At 41.1% G+C, this 20,565-nt stretch overlaps 2 protein-coding genes and 7 non-coding genes across 9 annotated transcripts; 2 read left to right on the plus strand and 7 right to left on the minus strand.

Annotated features, from left to right (window-relative positions):
* Nucleotides 1-688: 688 nt before the first annotated feature.
* Nucleotides 689-760, minus strand: Trnam-cau (transfer RNA methionine (anticodon CAU)). Its single transcript has one exon. It is a non-coding gene; the product is annotated as a tRNA-Met (tRNA).
* Nucleotides 761-1,148: 388 nt separating this feature from the next.
* Nucleotides 1,149-1,220, minus strand: Trnam-cau (transfer RNA methionine (anticodon CAU)). Its single transcript has one exon. It is a non-coding gene; the product is annotated as a tRNA-Met (tRNA).
* A 436-nt stretch (nt 1,221-1,656) lies between these two features.
* Nucleotides 1,657-1,728, minus strand: Trnam-cau (transfer RNA methionine (anticodon CAU)). The gene has a single exon. It is a non-coding gene; the product is annotated as a tRNA-Met (tRNA).
* A 394-nt stretch (nt 1,729-2,122) lies between these two features.
* On the minus strand, nt 2,123-2,194 carry Trnam-cau (transfer RNA methionine (anticodon CAU)). Its single transcript has one exon. It is a non-coding gene; the product is annotated as a tRNA-Met (tRNA).
* Nucleotides 2,195-2,621: 427 nt separating this feature from the next.
* Nucleotides 2,622-2,693, minus strand: Trnam-cau (transfer RNA methionine (anticodon CAU)). The gene has a single exon. It is a non-coding gene; the product is annotated as a tRNA-Met (tRNA).
* A 425-nt stretch (nt 2,694-3,118) lies between these two features.
* Nucleotides 3,119-3,190, minus strand: Trnam-cau (transfer RNA methionine (anticodon CAU)). Its single transcript has one exon. It is a non-coding gene; the product is annotated as a tRNA-Met (tRNA).
* Nucleotides 3,191-3,607: 417 nt separating this feature from the next.
* Trnam-cau (transfer RNA methionine (anticodon CAU)) lies at nt 3,608-3,679 on the minus strand. The gene has a single exon. It is a non-coding gene; the product is annotated as a tRNA-Met (tRNA).
* Nucleotides 3,680-4,529: 850 nt separating this feature from the next.
* On the plus strand, nt 4,530-9,734 carry polr1h (RNA polymerase I subunit H). Its single transcript, XM_022229355.2, has 4 exons — nt 4,530-4,700; nt 6,875-6,978; nt 7,231-7,340; nt 8,859-9,734. The coding sequence occupies exons 1-4, from the start codon at nt 4,562-4,564 to the stop codon at nt 8,881-8,883; spliced, it is 378 nt and encodes a 125-aa protein (XP_022085047.2). The 5' UTR covers nt 4,530-4,561; the 3' UTR covers nt 8,884-9,734.
* Nucleotides 9,735-9,842: 108 nt separating this feature from the next.
* On the plus strand, nt 9,843-17,285 carry LOC110976380 (crystallin J1A-like). The gene is made up of 7 exons (XM_087143182.1): nt 9,843-10,013; nt 11,314-11,493; nt 12,130-12,321; nt 12,985-13,141; nt 14,237-14,436; nt 15,190-15,329; nt 16,031-17,285. The coding sequence occupies exons 1-5, from the start codon at nt 9,941-9,943 to the stop codon at nt 14,433-14,435; spliced, it is 801 nt and encodes a 266-aa protein (XP_086999308.1). The 5' UTR covers nt 9,843-9,940; the 3' UTR covers nt 14,436; nt 15,190-15,329; nt 16,031-17,285.
* Nucleotides 17,286-20,565: the final 3,280 nt, after the last annotated feature.

Consider the following 20,565-nt stretch of genomic DNA (forward strand, 5'->3'; position numbering starts at 1 on the left):
CAACATTTCTGGTCATTCGTAGCGACCAAGAACTGCGCCAAAGGAGTTTTGAAAAAGTGTTCGCAGGAGCGACTGCAAGGTCAAGTCTACCGTAAAATGACTGAAGCTCTCATAATGTTTGAACAAGAAGACACATTGGCATATCGGGGGTAGCCAGTCTAGTTATTAGCACAACCCTTGACCAGAGACTGGCTACTGCGCCGGCGACCGACGTGCCCTGAAAAGTTCGCATGCGGACGCATTAAAGGGGCGAAGAGTAATAATAGGTATTCATGGAAAGATCTTCTCTAAAAGATGAGTTTACCGAGTGTAACATATACGTTGAAATCCTATCTGGGAATGTATCTCTAACTTGGAACACCTTAATTTTTGAGTCTTTTCTCTTTAGTTTTTAGTATAATTGTTTAATTCATCCCTCAACGATGAGAAAACACAGAGACGGCTCGAAACGAACAGTGGAGATTATTATTTATCATTGTCTAAGTTTCCTTTTATTGCTTTTGTTTTTGAATTTTTAAAATTACTGGCGAAATAGATCACCGTAATGTCTTTTGTCCTTGAATGTCTTGAAGACTACGTACAGAACTGAAATTATTTGTTTCATTAACGGAATTTGTACTTGGAGTTCATTAATTCCACAACTGTATTTAGGTTTTTAAATTAAAATATTTAATGAGTAAAAACACTTTAGCAGAGCGAGGTTTCGATCCTCGGACCTCTGGGTTATGGGCCCAGCACGCTTCCACTGCGCCACTCTGCTGTCTTGAGTTTGTTTCGACCAAGTTAGACTTTTGAAACTGACATGGCATCTCTGCATCAAGCCAGGAGAATAGTGCAAATGAACCGAAAGTGTGGTAAAATTCAAACCGTCGTTCCTTTAGTCACCAAGAACAGAATTTTAGTAACGTGTTAATAATGAAGCGTATGAATTTTGCATGAAACGTGTTAACATTTGAGGGGTTAAGAACAAGATTTAAACTTTGCACTTGACTTCAATCTAAAAGTGTAAATTTTCAATGGATTTTACTTGGAGAAGATAACTGAGAATACACTGCAAGTTTAAAATCTAATCGCTCAGTATTTTACAACTGGTTTCCAATAAATAGAATAAAAAATTAATGAAGCAGTTTTTTTAATGAAAAAAGAATTAGCAGAGCGAGGTTTCGATCCTCGGACCTCTGGGTTATGGGCCCAGCACGCTTCCACTGCGCCACTCTGCTATCTTGACTTAAATTTTATTAAGGTATAGCTTTATAACTAACCCACAGCATTATTCGTCCTTAGGCAGAAAATGATGCAATTACTGAAAGTATGGTGAAATCAAGCGGTCGTTTGTTGTCATAAAATTATAAAAGAATGCTAAATATACGCCTGCAATTAATGCCGTGAAACGTGTTATGATAAGTTTATATTATTTTTAAGGGTTTAAGAGCAAGATAAAAACCAAACATTAAACTAATATCTACTTCCTTTTTAAGCAAGATTTTTAATGGAATATTTAATTGGATGTGACAACTGTGAAATTTTTGCAAAGTTTAAAATCTAAACACAGAGTAAATTGGAAACTTTATTAATTTCAGCTTTCTCCATCTGGGTCAACTATTCTTATTAAAATAACAATAAAGCAGTTTTGATTTTAAATTAAGAAAAAAAAATTAGCAGAGCGAGGTTTCGATCCTCGGACCTCTGGGTTATGGGCCCAGCACGCTTCCACTGCGCCACTCTGCTTTCTGGAATTTATGTTAATCCAATTAGACCTTTGGAGTCAGCACATGGCATCGCTCGACGCAAGTCAGAAAAATTATACAATAACCGAAAGTGTGGTAAAATTCAAGAGGTCGCTGTTTGTCATAAATAAAAGAATTCTTAGTAACGTGTTAGTAATAAAACGTTCAGATTTGGCATGAAACGAAATGCGTTAATATTCGGGGTCTGGAATAAGATATAAACCTTGCACTTAACTTCAACTTAAAAGTGTAAATTTTTAATGGATTTTTCTTGGATGAGATAAGTGAGAAAATACTGCAAAGTTTAAAATCTTATTGTTCAGGATATTTACAACTGTTTGTCAATAAATAAAATGAAAAACCAGTGAAGCAGTTTCGACTGAAAAGAAAAAAATTAGCAGAGCGAGGTTTCGATCCTCGGACCTCTGGGTTATGGGCCCAGCACGCTTCCACTGCGCCACTCTGCTATCCTGAATTAAGCTTGACTAAGGTATAGCTTTATAATGAACCCACGACATTTTGTCCAAAGCCAGAAAATGATGCAATTACTGAAAGAATGGTGAAATCAAGCCGATCGTTCGTTGTCATAAAATTATTGAAGCATGCTCAATATACACGTGCAATTAATTCCGTGAAACCTATAATGGCCCTATAATATTATAATTTTTGAGGGTTTAGAGCAGATAAAAACCAAACACTAAAATTATCTACTTCATCTTTGAGCAAAAGTTTAAATGGAATATTTAGTTGGATGTGACAACTGAGCGATTATAAGTTTAAAATCTAAACACGGAGTACATTGCAAATCGTCATTAATTCCAGTTTTCTCCATGGTTAGGTAAGATATGCTTAAAAGAATGACAATAAAACAGTTTTTGATTAAAAAATACACATTAGCAGAGCGAGGTTTCGATCCTCGGACCTCTGGGTTATGGGCCCAGCACGCTTCCACTGCGCCACTCTGCTATCTTGACTTATATTTTATTAAGGTATAGATTTATAATTAACCCACAGCATTATTCGTCCTAAGGCAGAAAATGATGCAATTACTGAAAGTATGGTGAAATCGAACGGTCGTTTGTTGTCATAAAATTATAAAAGAATGCTAAATATACGCCTGCAATTAATTCCGTGAAACGTGTTATGATAAGTTTATATTATTTTTAAGGGTTTAATAGCAAGATAAAAACTAAACACTAACTAATATCTACTTCCTTTTTAAGCAAGATTTTTGAATGGAATATTTACTTGGATGTGATAACTGAGAAATTTTTGCAAAGTTTAAAATCTAAACACAGAGTAAATTGGAAACGTTATTAATTCCAGCTTTCTCCATCTGGGTCAACTATTCTAATTAAAATAATTTAAAATTTAAATTAAGAAAAAAAAATTAGCAGAGCGAGGTTTCGATCCTCGGACCTCTGGGTTATGGGCCCAGCACGCTTCCACTGCGCCACTCTGCTATCCTAAATTAAGCTTGTCTAAGGTATAGCTTTCTAATGAACCCACGGCATTACTGAAAGTATGGTGAAATCAAGCCGATCGTTCGTTGTCATAAAATTATTGAAGCATGCTCAATATCCACGCGCATTTAATTCCATGAAACGTGTTATGATAAGTTTATATTAGGAACTATAATATTATAATTCTTTAGGGTTTAGAGCAAGATAAAAACCAAACACTAAAATTATCTACTTCATCTTTGAGCAAAAAGTTTAAATGGAATATTTAGTTGGATGTGACAACTGAGCGATTATAAGTTTACAATCTAAACAAGTAGTACATTGCAAATCGTCATTAATTCCAGCTTTCTCCACGGTTAGGTAAAATATGCTTGAAAGAATGACAATAAAACAGTTTTTGATTAAAAAAATACAAATTAGCAGAGCGAGGTTTCGATCCTCGGACCTCTGGGTTATGGGCCCAGCACGCTTCCACTGCGCCACTCTGCTAGCTACACGTCAATTGCTTCTCACTGACATCTTATTATGAATAACTTCTCGTTGAAAAGATGATGTAATGAGCGTGAGTTCAGTGAAAGACGCCTCTAATTGCTAATCATCACAGGGCGCGTTCGAGTGGCTTCCGATGGTGGATCCAGAGTGGGCCACGGGACAGTGGGCAAGCTGTTCCCCCGGACATTTTTCTTTCATTGAAATTACCAGTATTTTAAAATTGGTACTACCATTCGATCTTGTCGAGGGTTGGGGATTCTGAAAGGGAGAAAATTGGCCACCCGTTTTGAGGAACAGATTTTGTCCCCGCCCCTCTTTTCCTACCTCCATGCTCCGACCAAAGACGTAGCTACGCGGGCCACTTGTAGCTTCCACATTCAACACAGCTGAACGTGCATTGAATTGCATACAACACACATATTTTTATTCCTGTCTTTACTCAAGGATTATAAGCAATATTCTTGCAGCTTTTCAGTCGCTACATTCATCTTTTGTCTGTAACAACTGCAAATCTTAGAGAATTGAAAATATAATTATACCAACAATAAATAAATTCTGATGCAGTTTACCAGTTTATATTTATCAAGGACGTACAATCTTCAAATTAGGACGAATGGGAAAGAGAAAACATTTTTATCCAAATTTTCCAGGTGTCACTTTTTCCCCTCTTATAAAGCTTAACAGCATCATCACTGTGAAATTTCTTTGACAGATTCATGCCAACAGAGGGCGGGACTCCACGTTCGCAAGGGATTAGTCAGGTGCCAGTACTCCAACTTTATTTTTATGTTATCTTTGATCGGTACGACTAGGAGCCCTACGATTTAACTTCCACGTTTCACCGGTGGTAGAAACATATGCTCACCATTATTGCGCGAGATGTCGGGAGAAACGAGCCACGAAGTCTTCACTTCTTCGAGGGAATTTTGCCCTCAATGTGGGTCTATCTTACCATTTCCCAAACCGGGAACATTGCTCATGAAGTGCAGTTTATGCCCGTATGAAGTGGATTCAAGAAGTGAGGATAATTAATTTGATAATTTAATCTCATTCTTCATGTTCCAAATATTCCTCCAATGCTCCATCGTCGATCATCATCATGTTTGATGTTGTCCATCGTCTTTTGTTTAACATGAGTTCTAAGCTTACCATACTAAGTTGTAAAGTTGACAATTTGAAGTTCCTACTATTTTTGATCTGTAAGGAGTATGTATTCATTTCAGATGGCAAATAGGTCACTACAGGGAAAAATATTAAATAGTGACGTCTTTGTAAGGAATTCTTTCCTTTTTAGTAGCCTACATTGCAAATTGTTGGCAATCAAGTGGGATTATTCATTTTATCATGTTTGCAAAAACAGTGACAGAAAAGGCTAAGAATGTTGCATACCTAATTTATGTCTACCTGTAGTTTACTGATTTTGCCAATGTACACCTTACTAACATGGCTAAGGCTGGCTGCTGTAACTGTGTGAGCATTAGCCCCAGACATGCCAGACTGTTGGGTCCGACGTCTGCCCCGTTCCCATGTGGGAGCAGAGCGAACGTCGGACCACACAATTCTGGGGGTATGTGAGCCTAGCACTGAGTAGCAGTAACAGAATAATGCAAAGTTAGCTAGAATCATGGACCCAGACTAGGTCTACTAAGTGGAGTGTGAGTGTGCCTCTTTTACGATTTTGGACGGGATCATCATATTAACGTTCCACGCCTGTTCATTTAGTAAAATTAAAACGGTTCTCGAAAATTCCAAAGACTCGCCAAAATACCTCCAAAAATCTGCCAAAATCTGTCAAAACATGGCCCTTCCAGAAACATGCATGAGTGGGCTATACCGGGTCTGGGCGCAAGACTTGTTTATTGTGATGGTTTGGAGTGCTACCAACGACTGTTTCCTCTATGGGCGAACATGGTCCTCTAACGAAACTGCAGGAGAGGCCCAAATGTAGTCGGGGCACAAGACGTATTGACCAGGAAACAGTCACAGGTAGCATGCCCAACTGTCACGATCAACAAGTCTTGTGCCCAGACCACATATAGGCCACTCATGCGTGTTTCTGGGAGGACCATGTTTCGCCCATAGATTATTGCGTATTCTAAATCTCACTACGTGCCTTTGAAAGGTACAGGTGGCGAAAAATTCAAGTGCTGTGTGTATGTCGAGCGAAAACGGTCAGATTTTGACAGATTTTGAAGTCAGAAATATCATTGAAGCCCCAACCATTTGACGCTGACATGTACGGAAGCTAGTAGGTGGTGATAGAGGTATTTTTGGTGAGTCTTTGGAATTTTTGAGAACTGTTTCAACCTTACTATATGTACAGGCATGGAGCGTTGGCATGACGATCCCGTCCAAAATCATAAAAGAGGAATACTAGCGCTCCACTTAGTAGAGCTAGACCCAGACGTTGGTGGTGCTCAAGTATGCTAATTTAAACATTTGTGTGACCGTCGTTTTTCACCTTGATTACTGCCAAAATGGTGCTTGTGTGATGAGTGAAAATGTGATTTACAGAATCTACGGACGTAAATTGAGTTTAAAACCTTCGAGTCCGCAGTAAAACTTCATGCTATATTTTTGACCCACAAAATGACACGGCGACGTTCACAGAAATCCCAATTTCAGACAAATATGGCTGAATATCCTTAAGTTTATTTTTCATCTTACCAGTGGTACATGTTGGATTAGATTAGCAAGAGAACTGAAACGTGTAGACCGTGGTTGTTATTACTCATTGCCTTGCACATTATCATTATCAGTTCAAATCCGCCGTTACAATGTGGGGGGGGGTGCCGAGAGCTTCCCCAGGGTTGGGAGAAATTCTGGTTCACTCCCCTTCCCACAATTAAATTCCAGTTCCACATTGTATTCGAGATACAAGTATTTGAAATGGTAGGTTTATTTCTCAGTATGTATGTTATAAACTGTCAAAAGATGCGTAAAAGGTCACAAGTATTTAACCCATTATGATATCGAAATGTATATACTTTGGTGCATGTTTATTTTATCATAAATTCCATTCTACTCTCCTTTTGGAGGTGGGAGAGCTATTATTTGAATGTAAATTTAAAGCCTTCTAAGAAGACATTATAATAAAAGTAATTGGAACATTGTGAAATTTCCATGAATCCAGCCAGCCAAGTGACCATCTTTGCTAATTCCCTTTACTTGAATCACGTGAATTTGTTGCAGCTGCCCTACATGACATCGTCTACCATTCCTATCTTCGGCTCAACACCCGCAAAAAGGTCAGAGGTCAGGCAGAGGTCACCACCGAGAAAGACCTGGGACCGCTAGTGAGTGTAGCCAAATATTTACCCAGATTCCAAGAGTTACGCATTCTACTACTAATTATTTGTCCGTGTTTGTGAAGAATTTCGAGATCCTTTTGGTCGGAGTTTAATTTTTGCCTCAAGAGCTTGTTTTTTATTCAAGGAATTGAAGGATCAAACAATGAAAGTGGATATTGTGTATATGTGTGTTCTTTCTGATCCTAACTGTTTTAAGGGTCATATTTACAGACATTTCTGATATTTTTCTCCTTGCAGATTGACAGGGCTTGTGCCAAGTGTGGCCATGACGGTCTCCATTTCCACACCAGGCAGACGAGATCAGCGGATGAGGGCCAGACTGTCTTCTATTTCTGCCCGTCATGCAAGTGAGTTGAAATCTAGTCGAGGTTCCTGCCATCATCTGGTAATGATCCTCGGCAGGTGCACAACATTCTTCTTGAAAGTACACCTCATCCCTTGGTTCTCTGTGTTCTTGATCAGTATCTTGCATTAGTTTGATTGATGATATTTTTGGAGTAATACATCCAAAACTGTTCACAAACACAAAATCTGAGTGTGGAATAAAGTAGATTCAGGGAATAATTTTCCCAGTATCACATTGCAATTCGCGATGCATTTCCAGCCATTTGCTACGCACTTTTTTATGAATTGCAGTTGCTGTGATGCAACCAGAAACATATTCATGTTTACAGGCGAATTCATTCAGAATGAGAGAGTGGCACTCTCTGCAATTGCTGGCCCTGTAGTCTGAATTACTAAGCTAGCTGGGAAGTGCCGATAACACAGTGGGTAAGCCTGTAATATACAGTTGACTCCCGTTTATAGTACAAAATCGGCCATTACGGAATGCTTACCGCCCAATCACTGAATTATTCATAATGTCTGGCAGAACTGGAGCGACCTCCAATGAGAATGTGTGCTTGCATGACGTACTCCTGGCCAGACATAGCTATCCAATCACAATGTCGCCTTAAGACATGCTCCTTTCTCGTGCACCCGCGGCCGGGGTGCTTACTACAAATTCAGCCGAGACCAGCTTATCGATTAATTCAATATGCCACGTTCCAACTGGTACCAAACATTAAAAGCCAAAGAAATAAAAAGGAAAATCATGTTTCCCCATAGCACAATTTGTGCTGGAAAGAATACTTACATGAATGAGCCTTCAGCTGTTAATCAGTCTCGGCTTTCACACTAGTCATAGCACATAATGCGCTAGCGACAAGGAGTACTACGGTAACTTAACCGGACCGTGAAAGTTGTTTGATTCATTTCCTGCAGTGCCATGACAAGGCACAATTAATTAGGGAGTTTAAGATTTCACATCGCAGAACCACTACGGGGACGTGATGGCCAAACAACGACGTGAAAAAGCAAAAACTCATCACATTGAGGACAACACTCTGGCCACAGCAACTGAGCATGTGCATCAAAGAATTGATGTCTGTTCAGCTCTATGGTTCGGCCGGTCCATGATTGCTCATTGTGGAATCTTAAACTCCCTGTTATCCTGGCACGTGCACTGTCTAGTCGTGTCGTTAATGTTATGTTACTCTCAAGTCGATCGCTCAATTTGGACTAGACTCTGTTTGGATTCATTGTGGTTTTGGATGTGGAATAACTGGAATTATTTGGATGTAGACTCTGGATTTATTTTTGGATATTTTTGTCGTGAAAAAATTGCTATACAAGTTTATCCAACTGTCATGCAAAACTTATTTTGTATAGCCGATTTGCTAAGCAAATTTTTTGCTGAAAATCATTCCATGAGATTTATGTCCAATTTTCCATATGGCCTGTTGTCTTTCAAATGTTTTCATTGGCACTCATGAAGAGATTTCCAAATGAAAAAATTAATGTCTTTTCTCCTATTTCTTGCACAGACATCAAGAGATTGAATACTCATGAGATGCTCCCGACGGTCCCCGGGGAAAGGATCACAATATGGAAGAGTGGAAGCTGATATTCTTGCTAGACAGAGGGGGAACTTTGACCCAGCGACCGACTGGTGGAATACTGACTCTGATGTTTGGTGCATCGTCGCGTGTTTAGCTGCCAGGAAAATATGGCCATCCTGATGTCAGTGCATGCTTCAGCCAAGGGGAAGGTCCAGTGAAGAACTGTGGCTAGCCACAATTGAATTGACTAGCACGGAGTGCAAGGCCATGTCTGAAACGGGCTTCCAGAGCTATGGCTAACCTCTATTAACAATATGCTTCTGCATATTTCCCATGGAGCGAAGACGTAGACCAAGCTGGTTGTTGGACTTGACGATGGTTCGGTCTAGCCAAGCTGGTCCCATTGTTGGCTTATCTGGGCTTCGTTAGTCTGGTTCCCTAATGTCTCCGAGAGAGTTTCTGCCAGGATTGAAATGTCAGGCCCTCGAATATTTTCATTTATATATTGAGTATACATTTTGTTTCAGCATTTAAAAAATATTTTCTTTGCTTCAAATCAATTCCCTGTACTCTCTCCACAATCCTTTGAGGCATCATCACCAGTTATTCAGCATTACATGTTAAATGAATCATTGGAGGGAAAAAAAGGACACTGCTCATCATTATTTGAAGGACAATGCAACTTGGGGGACGTGGTGATGGTAGAAAATTTTTGGACAGTTGGAAGCGTGCAAACAGGTGGTTGTCCCACTGGAAATAATTAGAATTTTTACCCCTTCCCTATCGTTTTTGTGAGCATTATATAGAAACATGGTATTAAAAGATATTGACTGAATATCAGACATGGAAGTATCATTGAAATGCGGGTCATATCTTCTCTTCTGCTTTTGTCTCCCAACCTTGCATTGCAACCCCATCTCCAGTAACCGCGCCTCTGCAGCCTATTTTTGAACAGCGCCCTCAATATATTGGGGAGGAGCTTAGCGAAATGTAAACCCTTGCATTATCGGCGCTCCGCCAAATGTGCTCGGGTCTTGTCGATTTCCGTGGCGAAAAGCCGGGGAATCATGTCTTCGGCTGCCGATCGGAGCAGCAGGGCTCTCGCAGCCATCGTGGGCTGCCTTGTGAGCGATGCAGCAGGTAAGAGTGCCTTGTTCTCCCGCTCTACGGACACGGCTCGCAGAGTTGCATTCAGTGGGAGCGCGGCGGCCGCGGGCGATCCTTGAGGTATTCGCAAGTGGCATGCATGACAAACGACGCGTGACGGCGTAAAATTGCTTAGTCACCGACTACAGTCGAACCTCTTTAATGAGAGGTCCTTGGGAATCAAGTGGTAAATTACCTCGTTTTAACAGGAACCTTGTATTATCAGGAATGAAAATAATGAAAAAAAAGGATCGGGACCCAACAATTTCCTTGTCTTAAGCAGAATCTTGTATTTGGCCTAACAGTGCTCTTATTAACGAGGTTTGACTGTATTATCGTGCATGCTTTTGAATCTGAATATAATGGCACAGTTCACTCATTTTATCACATTTAAAACAGTTTCAGGAGTGAAATTCTCCTCCTAAAATACAGAAAACATTATTTCAAAACCTTTTTCAAAACAATTGCAAGTAGACATCACAAAACAATGAAAAGGATGTTGGCCTAACCTGCTTTTAACTGAAGTCAAAGTCCATTCAGCATGCGAAGAACTGATATTGTGATAGAAAAATTTATTTTTAGGTCCTATTAGCTATTTTGAGGTCAGATTTTGTTGAAGTTTGCAAAACTGGACAATTGTGGTGGTTGGTTACATGTACGTATGTGGTTTGGAGGTTTGGAACTCTTTCTAAGAATTTTTTTTGAAAACTTTTTAGAAGATGGGCCTATATTCTACAATCGTGCTGCAGTGTAGACCATTTATCATAAAAAGAGCCAACAAGATAAAGATATTCTGTCCCTTTTCATCATTTTTTTGTCTTCAAATTTTTGGCATTATCATTGGAATAGATCAAGACATTCGCCCTCTTCCCCACACTCCACCCACAAGGTGGGGTTTAAAAAAAACATTATTGAGGCCAAGCAAAAAAAAATACTAGTTTCTCATCCCAGTCTACTTCTGTTTTCCCTGCTTGCCGCCTGTAATTTTTTTTATTCATAGCTTTTTCCTGTTCTGCTAAATTTTCTAATGTATTTTAATTCAGTTTCTGGTAGCATACTGAGCATTGTATGTACATGTAAATTCAAGTTAAAGATCTATGAGATTGATAAAAGCTCACTAAGGGCCCGATTTAGAAAAAAAAAAAAAAGAGTTCAGAAAATTCATCTACCATATTGGAAGAATCTGTGTTGTAACAAATAGCAATAAAAACAGCTGCTGTCATTTGTTTCCAAATATCCAGACAAAAAACTTTTTTTTTGCTTGCGTGGTCATATGTTGCTCCTTGTTGAACAGCCCAGCCTCTACACTGGATCTACAACTTGGACAAACTGGATTCCATCGTCGGATCAAACACCGACTCTCTGGAATTCTGGGAACCATCGCAGAATCCCTACTATCGCATGGAGACTGGGCGGGGGACGGCATATGCGGACCACACGATCGCGTTAATGGAGTCGCTAGTGGCGTGCGAAGGTAACGCAAGCATTGGCAGGGCCAAATGAACCAGAGATTAAAAAAAAATTGGGAAAAAGGCCCCATGAAGACACAGCTAATCTGCCTCCCTCCCACTCATTGAAACTTTCTAAGTTACTGCCACACTTGTAACATGTCGTACTGTCGAATGGCTAAGAAGTTTGCTCTTGTTACTTTGTAAGGCCCCCCCCACCCAGACTCATTCGTCAACATAAGGGGCGTGGAGCAGACCTGAGTGTACAAAGTAGGAGGATGTTGAACAGTGTAACGATGAATGATTTGAAGGCCAACCCTCAAGGTCAACAGCCTTGCATGTAAATGAAGTTGGTGATGTACATGGGTTTGGAGTTCTTTTAAGTACATTTGTGCTTCATTCAAGTTTGCATGCAGTGAATAAAAAGAGATCTTCAGTCACCAGCGGCTGTAACACTCCGTTAAGCAAGATTTTTTAGAAAGCTTTCTTCTCACAATTGAATCTGTTACTCATTGAGAGAGCTTGGGTCTTATTTTCAAATTGTTTCAACTGAATTAATCTATTTCCTGAAAGCAACAGCGGTTAGCTTCCAATTACAGGAGTCTTTCAGTTTATCTCCTATACCACCAAACCTATTCTCCTTTCTGTCTTTTGAAAAACAGGGTATGACAAGGCCGACTTCGGGGATCATCTCCAGGCAATGTTTGGTCCGGGCACCGACTACGATAACGACCTCAACAAGACCTTTGTCCTGAAGAGTGGTGTCCAGTCGGGGTACCCGATCAACGGGCCGTGGAGACCCAAGGCGATCAAGGACTTCCTGGCTAATCGAGCGGAGGGCAAGGAGAGGACAGGTAGAGGGCTAGCCAGAAGCTGTGAATGTCCCAACCTTTGTGTAAAATCTTTGGAATAAACTCATAACCTGTTGAATAGACTAGGGCAAGTGATGCCCAAGGTGGCCAGATTGCTTGACTGCAGCTGATTATCACACAAGTCTATGGGAAGCGACTGCCATACGCAGTCATGTTATTTTGAGCCGTAGCCGGATAACTTTGACACAGTCTCAGCCTTATGTTTCAGTGGCGGTGTTAAACATGATATTTCTTGATGGGTAATTCCAGAAATTAGGGGTCCACTTTTTTCATGTCCCGAATACATTTCTAATTTCCAAGAGTGATGAATTAATGTAAATTACCTGCCAAACAAATAGTACTACATGTAGTTTGAAATCAATTCTGGTGATATTTCCAGTCAAATAACAAAGGTCAGATGTAACAGGGACACAGAAATGTCACGCTTTTGGACCCCTTATTTCTGGAGTTACCCTGCACCAAGACAGGTAGAGTTTGGCCTTACAATGTGTTGACTTCTTAGAAATTGGGGACCAGTCTTGAAGTACAATAGAGGTTGTGCACGGAAGCTGTTTTCCTTTCAGTGAAATGTACAATCCCATTATTGCCTTGGGTACCGCACTTTCATTTTCTTTCCTGAGCCCTCTTGTGTTTTCTGGCACGAAGGAAGCGACCATATGCACGATATGCATGCAGTGGTCGGGGTAGTGCCCATGGTGGCCCTCTATGCGGGCAGGAGCGACATGCTGGAGAAGGTGGAAGAGTCCATCGCCGTGGTGACCGAGGTTGAGGAGGCGATTGTCGTTGGTTTGGCCGCTGCCAGGTAAAAGTGAACGGTTGCACGTAGTTGAAGATTGACTGGTACCCAGTGGCGTGTGCAATGGTATTCTTAATGAGAACAGTTGAACTAGTAACTAACCCTAACCCCCTAGGCCTTTTTACTAGGAACCACCCCGAATCCTCTGAAATCCTCCGATTTTCAACATGAAAAAGTTGCATTCAGCCCAAATCTTCCAAAATTTCTTGAAAATGTCATTTGGAGGCGTGCCTAACTGCCCCAAATCCTCCGGCAATTCCTTTCATTATGTTAAGGCAGTGCGAATGGCATTCTTGAGCAGTGCGGTTGATTCAAAAGAAACATCGGGCTGAATTTGTGCTTGACTAAGCACAAACAACATTAAGGTCTAATCCACGACCTTCACGTATGGCATCCTTCGAAATCAGCCATGCAATTTTTCCATACACCCTGAATCCTCCCAATTCCTCCACTTTGCAGAAAAGGAATTTGGAGGATTTGGGTGGGTTAGGGCTAACGATCGACTGCAGGACTTGCCCTCATCGCGGCAGTTGGTTACCCCTAATGCTTTGCATTTCCTTCACAAACATTTCTGAACAGAGGTTTTGGCAAGAGGAGAATTCGCAAGAAAGTTGTAGCCCTGCAAAGGTTTCACTCGTTTGCCGCGGATGTCATCCGTTGAAGTGTGCTTACGTCAGATGCATTGTGGATTTAAAGTTTTGCAAACTAACAGACACGATTTAAAAAAATTTTCCTGAAAATTTAAAGTTGCCGAGAATTTTGTGTGATTCTTAGTCAAAACATGTCATCACTTTACCCACCAAAATTCCTTGGAAGTGTGGATTATCTACCCTTTCAAGGTTTGTAAATATCGGTGTCACTTGAGAAAACAGAACTACAAGAGTTTGTATTTCTGTATTCTTTTTGTGTCCCACACCCTTGAAAACAAGATGCCTACTCCACGCTTCTGTCTGAAGAGAAATCAGCGTAGCTAGCTATGAACACATTACAGCTTGAAAATTGAACGAATGAAATTGACTGAAAGTTGTTCCGAGCAGAGCATGCCTCCATTACAAGCATTGTTGATAGCCGTTGTGTTTCATTTTGTTGAAAAAATTCCAGAGTCCTGGAGCAATTTATCCTCAACCCTGACATGGACGGGGACGCGGCCCTAGAAGCCGTCATGAAGGACCTGGCCAGTCCGAGTCGGAACAACCCCACTGACCTGGACCGAGCTGTCATCGGTCAGCTGAAGAAGGTGATGGACAAGAAAGCTTGCGAGCACCGTGAAGCGGCACAGAAATACTTCCTGAATAACTGAGGTAAAAAAACCAAGACCCAAAAAATTATTACACCCTCAGATTTGTCCAGTCGGCAGAGGCTTTTGGATTTGGCGAGGGTTAATCTACGTCAAACCATACAACATGACACACGGATTTGTTTGTGCATACCATGTGTGGGCATTAGGCTTGCACCGGATATGTGGGTACCCGGTTACGCGCCCATATATATCAAAACCCGGTTTAATTTTTTTGGGCCGGGTACCTGTAAAAGAAAAAACATCTTGTGGCTGAAAAACCTGGTCAGGCAGTCCTGTTCCGGGCCAGAGATCGATGGAGCTTCTTTTGTTACAAATTGAAGGTAAGACTTTGTTTAATAAAATGGTGGGGCAGATTCCCTCTAACGTTTAGAACAATGTACAGCTTCCTATGTAGAAAAAAGAGCCGTGTTTCAGGCACATGGTCTGCCCGGATTGCTCAGGTACTCGGCACGACCCTAGTGGACGTGCCTTCGTTTTTCTAGTAAGAAAATGGTCATTTTCTCCTTCTGTGGACATTCCTTCAAGCTGGATTTTCAAACGTAACTTCCTCACCTGGTAGTCGTCTTTTTGCTGCTTTAACCCTAACCCCAAAATGCCCTTCAAAAATCTGTTTGAGAGAGGGGAATAGATGTACGCTCTGTAGACCTGGTCATGTCCTCAGAGTGCCTCTGTACCCTGCATTGTGGGGACCTCTTTTGTTTTGAGGTCCACAGAGTGTGTGCAAAGTGAGCATGTTTTCCTTTATGTTCCGCAGACTTACCAGGGGCCTTCCAGTCGGCCCTGCATTGCCTGGTGAACCACTCGGAGCTAGCACCAGCCGTCCGGACCACCATGATGGCCGGGGGATGCAATGCCAGCCGCTCTGGGTTCATCGGGGCTTGCCTCGGGGCACGGGTAAGTCCAGCCTGTCACGGGAGCCCTTTTTTGTGCGATGTCAGTTTAGGTTAAGGGCTACATGAAGACGAAGGTCGTGTGTGTGTGGTGCAATATTTCCAGCAAAATGCTTTCAGATTTTTAAAAATTAGTTTGAGTGGCGTTTTACAGTTTTGTGACCTCATGGTGAAAGATCCGTGGAGCATTTGCAGTACTACTTAATAAAAAAAAACGGCAGAGAGTGCATTTCAAAGTTGAAGAATACTTCACTTTAAAGTTAAGATCAGTTTCTGATCGTAAAAATTAAAATTGTCTATTTCACTTCCTCTATTTGATGTTGAGACATTTAGGTTGGAAAAATAAAATATGTTTGTATTTTTCTTCAAAAAGCAATTTTTATACTGAAATTCACACTGAGCAGGTTGGCTCTTTAAAAGAACATTCCTTTAATAAAGGCGCACCTAATGGCTGAATTGAGAAGCATGTCATTTTTGGGTCTTTTATCTGTTGATAGAAAAAATACATTGTGTGAGCACAAGCATTTAAGCCAGAGACCTTGCAAAATTCACAATCCGTTTTTCCCTAATAAGTAACTTTGACACCATAGTCTAAATTTCACTCTTGCAAAACTGGAAAATGCATGATCAATCTTCTGGCACGTTGAATTTTGAACTATCAAAATACCAACCTTCACTTGAGCATTTTGTTGATTCTGTTGGCAGAATGGCCTTCAAGGTATTCCAGAGACGTGGAAATCCAAGACTCTGGCCTACCCCAGAATCCTGGAGCTTTCTCGGAAGCTCGTGGCAATCCAACCGACCGACTAAGTCTGGTCCCCCAGGCCTTTGTATTAAACACCAGCTGGGCAAGTGCAATGGCGTATCATCCCGAGACTCTTTGGAGAATCGATGACGGAATTGGAGCAAATGCATTCACTGTGCGCCTCCGATTTCTGACGGCTGTCTCCTCTGTTTCACGAAAATACCCCCCCCCACATCCACCGGCTGAATTTGGTACCCCTGCTTTTCAGATGCATCTTTGTTTCTGAATGGCATCTTAATCAGCATGATCTGGTCCTTCTTTGAAACATTTTTTCTTTTAATTTATGTGACACCATTGTTTCTATGCTTATAGCGATTTATATTGTAAGACGTCTTTGTGTCAGAGATGCCATTTTCAAGGAGCGTTATAAGGCTGTTCCGATTATTCAATCGATCATCGAATATTCAAATATTTTTTTAATATTAATATGCAAATTAATGAAAAGGGAGAATTTTCTTTTGCTTTAAATGAGAAAAATTGCACTATGGAGGCATGTTCCAAGTGAATTTAAATGAGAAGCGACAAAAATCTTACAGCGATTTGAAAAGTACATTGTTCATTAAAAAATTTAGAAGGAATATACATTTTCAACAGGAAAGAATTATTGTTCATCTCTTAAATCTTGCTAAATTGTGGCTGGAGACACTTGTAGACGTGAGAAGCTATTATAGTGATTATAATGTACAACCGTGTGTGTTATTGCCACTGATTTTGTATATGGTTTGTTCCTCAACAATCTGCTGCTCGGTACGGCCGAATATTCGGATATTCAACCGAATTGAAGGTCAAATATTCGAATAGTGAATTTATTGGAATTAACTCAGCCCTAGAGCGTGAATGTTATTTGAAATTCGGGTGTGTTTTGCAAATGAAGTGCTGGCGACACTGCAGAGGTTCAGGAACTCATGTGGATTATTTTCCGTTCATTCAGAAAATGTCATGGTGATTTATGTTGAACTGTAACCCTGCCAAGTTTCTGCCGTTACTGTGGATTTTTCTGTCATCCCCTCTCTTATATAAGGGGGGTTTATAGTTTTGCAGATATAGACTTCACTACTTTTTGATTGGATTTGCAGGGAAATTTTTGAACTCCTATATTTGATATTCTTATATTTACTGCTTGACAATTAAAACTTTTTGCTTGACAATTAAAAATTTCTTTTTGTCGGAGCAGTATTTTAATTTTTTTGCAACTTCTGATCTGAAAGAAAATGCAACGGGCTGACCTTAAGAGGTTTAATTAAATTTTATTCAAAATTTTATCATATTTCAAATTTCAAGCAGTTACATTTGCGCATACATTTTTTTTTAAATACAAGGAGTTCGGCCCCCCCCTACAAAATAGTTTGTCTCTGGTCAAACTGATGTTCTGGAATTGATGCGGCGATGCCGCCATTTTCTTCCTCCTTCCGGGGTTGGAGGAAATGTTGAGGCAGTGCTGCAATAGAGGGCGCTCTTGCACAGAAAATAAAGATCGGCGCGGGTGCTTGAAATCGACATGCGTCCCGACCATGGACGAAAGACTTTTTTTGGCCTTAGCCTTGCAATGTTATTCAAGGCTGGTCAAAAATTGACCTTCATTTTCAAACAGCTCCAGAATGCCTTTGGTTGCCACCTGTACAAACTTGTTCTGAATTTCCGAGGCATCTTTGTGGCAATTTTCAAGCATTGTCTTGCTGCCACAATTATTGAGCCAAAAGTCGACAAAGTGTAAGCCAGCCCCGAGGGGTTGGTGGAAAGGTAATCTGAAAATGAGCAAAGTTATGCAAACATCAGTAATTGTTGCAAAACTGGACAACGTCTTTAATCACTGGCTGCTCATCAAGGAATCTTTCATCATGTAATCAACACCTTCTTTCGCACTAACAAATTATCGCTCAAACTTATAACCATTCAGAAGGTCTAAATAGTACATTCAATCCCAAAGAAATGAAACTCTAACTAATGGACGAAAGAAACATAATACACAAAATTTTCATACATGCATAGAAGTATGGCAAGAGCACAATTGTCAAATACTCATTTAGATCCTTAAACTATACTGTGTCTTTTCACCGGGCTGAGTTGCGCAAGTAAGTGAACCAAAATAAGAGTGAAGTCAATCCTATTAAATATGCACAAGAAAAATGTGTGTTCTTGGCCCTACTAGTTTTCACATGGTTTGGCACTTGCAGCTGCTGCCATATAAGCACATGGTCGAAGATAAACGACCTGTTATCTCAATCAGTGCCTGTGGTCACTACCCAGTGAACCACATGGGCACATCCTGTCTCCCCTACCCTCGCCCGAATACTAATGAGTTAGGGCTTGGTTCCAGGAATGCGTGACTCATCTCTGCTTGGACCATTTCCTGTCCAATGTAGGATAGCCACAGACACTGTACATATACTTGCAATATAAAATGCATGGTCCAACTCTACTGAGTTTCTCCAGAAAGTGACGAGAGCGGACACTCAATTCAACACTTTCAAAAGTTATGAACAAGTGGAAAAGTACTAAATTACACATTCGTCCACATCCTCTATGCACGTAAAGAAATACCTCTAAGTATGAGAAATCGCTCTTATCAACGTAATAATCTGGCAAGTGGCACTCCAAAACCTGTCACTTTTCTAAGGTTATATAAACTCAATCAACATCTGGCATCTCCTACTGGAAACTTAAATAAACTTCCTCAAACTTTCCAAAACTGGAACCCAAATCCTTGTTTTTCCTGTTTCCCGTGAAACTATCATTTGGGAAGTTTCAGAAAACACAAATCAAAGTTAAACATTTCTCTAGTTGCTTTGCTTTCTTTTAAGCCAAATTTTAACTGAAATCACTGGGTTCAAGAAAGACAAAACAGTATCAATCCTACAATTACGTAAATACAACTAAGTCTAAAATATGAGATACATGTATAGTGAAAGGAAATGAACATACCTGAAAATGAGCAAAGTTATGCAAACATCAGTAATTGTTGCAAAACTGGACAACGTCTTTAATCACTGGCTGCTCATCAAGGAATGCTTGAGACCGCCAAGGTGAACAAAGAGGGTGAAGTTCCATTTCCTGCTGGGTGCCTTAGCCAATCAGAAGGAAGTGACCATGGCAACTGGGTCACTGCCCAGCTGACCAACTGTACAGGCTAAAAGTGAGCATGTGCTAGCCACAAGAGCACAGGAAAAGTGCATGAGGCAAACATACGGGGAAAGACTATTTTTTTTTGTGGGGGGGGGAATTTCCTAAAACTTTCTCTCAGCTTTCGGAGGGGCCCTACATACTCCCCCGAAAAATTAAATGTTGTCCTCAACATTACAAAACAATCCGTAACAGAAACGTATGTACAAAAAAAAAACAAATGAGTGCTCATCACCTTATAGGACTTATGTGGAGTCGGAAGTGCGAACTATGGAGAATCTCTCCAACTATGAGCCAAAACATCTCTCCATAAGTTTACGGGCATAGTGCGATAACTGGAATCATTCAAGGTGATCAGCCAATTTAAATTCCAAAAATCTGATCGAGAAGATCAAGTTAAAAAAAGAAAGTCGCACTTCCCTGCAAGACTTTGCATTTTTGTCCTGAGGAGACAAGCATCATTCAAATAGGTCACAATTACTACTGTTCTACTATTGTTCAGTTCAGTACACTCCAGGTGGGTTGAAGTACGGTAGAGACGTCACTGGATGCGATCCCTGTACATACTGCTGGAGAGGATACTGCGGTAGTGCAGGGTAGTATCCCATGGGTGGCACTGCATACATGGAAGGATATGGCTGTGGAAATGAACCATTCCCATCGGGCATTCTGTAGGGGTAAGGGGCTTGAGCAGAACCCATCTGCTGGTTGGGAACCTCAGGCGGAATGGGGGCGGGGACATGGTGTGGGGGCAGGGCATATTCACCGAAAACCTGTTCTGGGGTTTTCGCAGGGGGTTCCGACGCGAGCACTGGCAGTACTGCAGAAACGTGTTGACGAGGGACACCAAGTTGATCATAGGTGAGTGCATCCGGTGGCTGTCTGTTCCGGCTTGGGTACCTGGCTTCAGTCTCTGCTGTGGATACATCGCTTCCTTCAGGTGGGGCTTCATCTACAGGGGGTTCTGGGAGAGCTGCCACACCCGGCTGTTGTTCAGGCACCACGTTGAGTTCCAGGTCTGGAAGGGCCTGCATCTCCAGCTCCTGTTGGGGCTCTGCTGATGAAGGTTGGATGGATGTTGTAGGGTTTTCATGCCCCAATGTCTGGTGCCGATCAGTAATGATGTCCTCTTCTGGGGTGAACTGCTCCTGCAGTTGATGTGGCATCTGAAGATAGACCTCTTCATCGGAACTGCTGCCGTCTTGAGTTGGGCTGGGCGATTGGTGAGTTAGTCGTTTTGAGCGTCGTTGCTTCTTTGATTGAGCTGTAGGTTGTTCCCCGTGTGTTTCTGATGCAGGGAGGTGGTCACAGGAGA

This window comes from Acanthaster planci, linkage group LG11 (assembly GCF_054643075.1).
Source record: "Acanthaster planci isolate LZ-2023a linkage group LG11, COTS_SCS, whole genome shotgun sequence".
Lineage (NCBI taxonomy): Eukaryota > Metazoa > Echinodermata > Asteroidea > Valvatida > Acanthasteridae > Acanthaster > Acanthaster planci.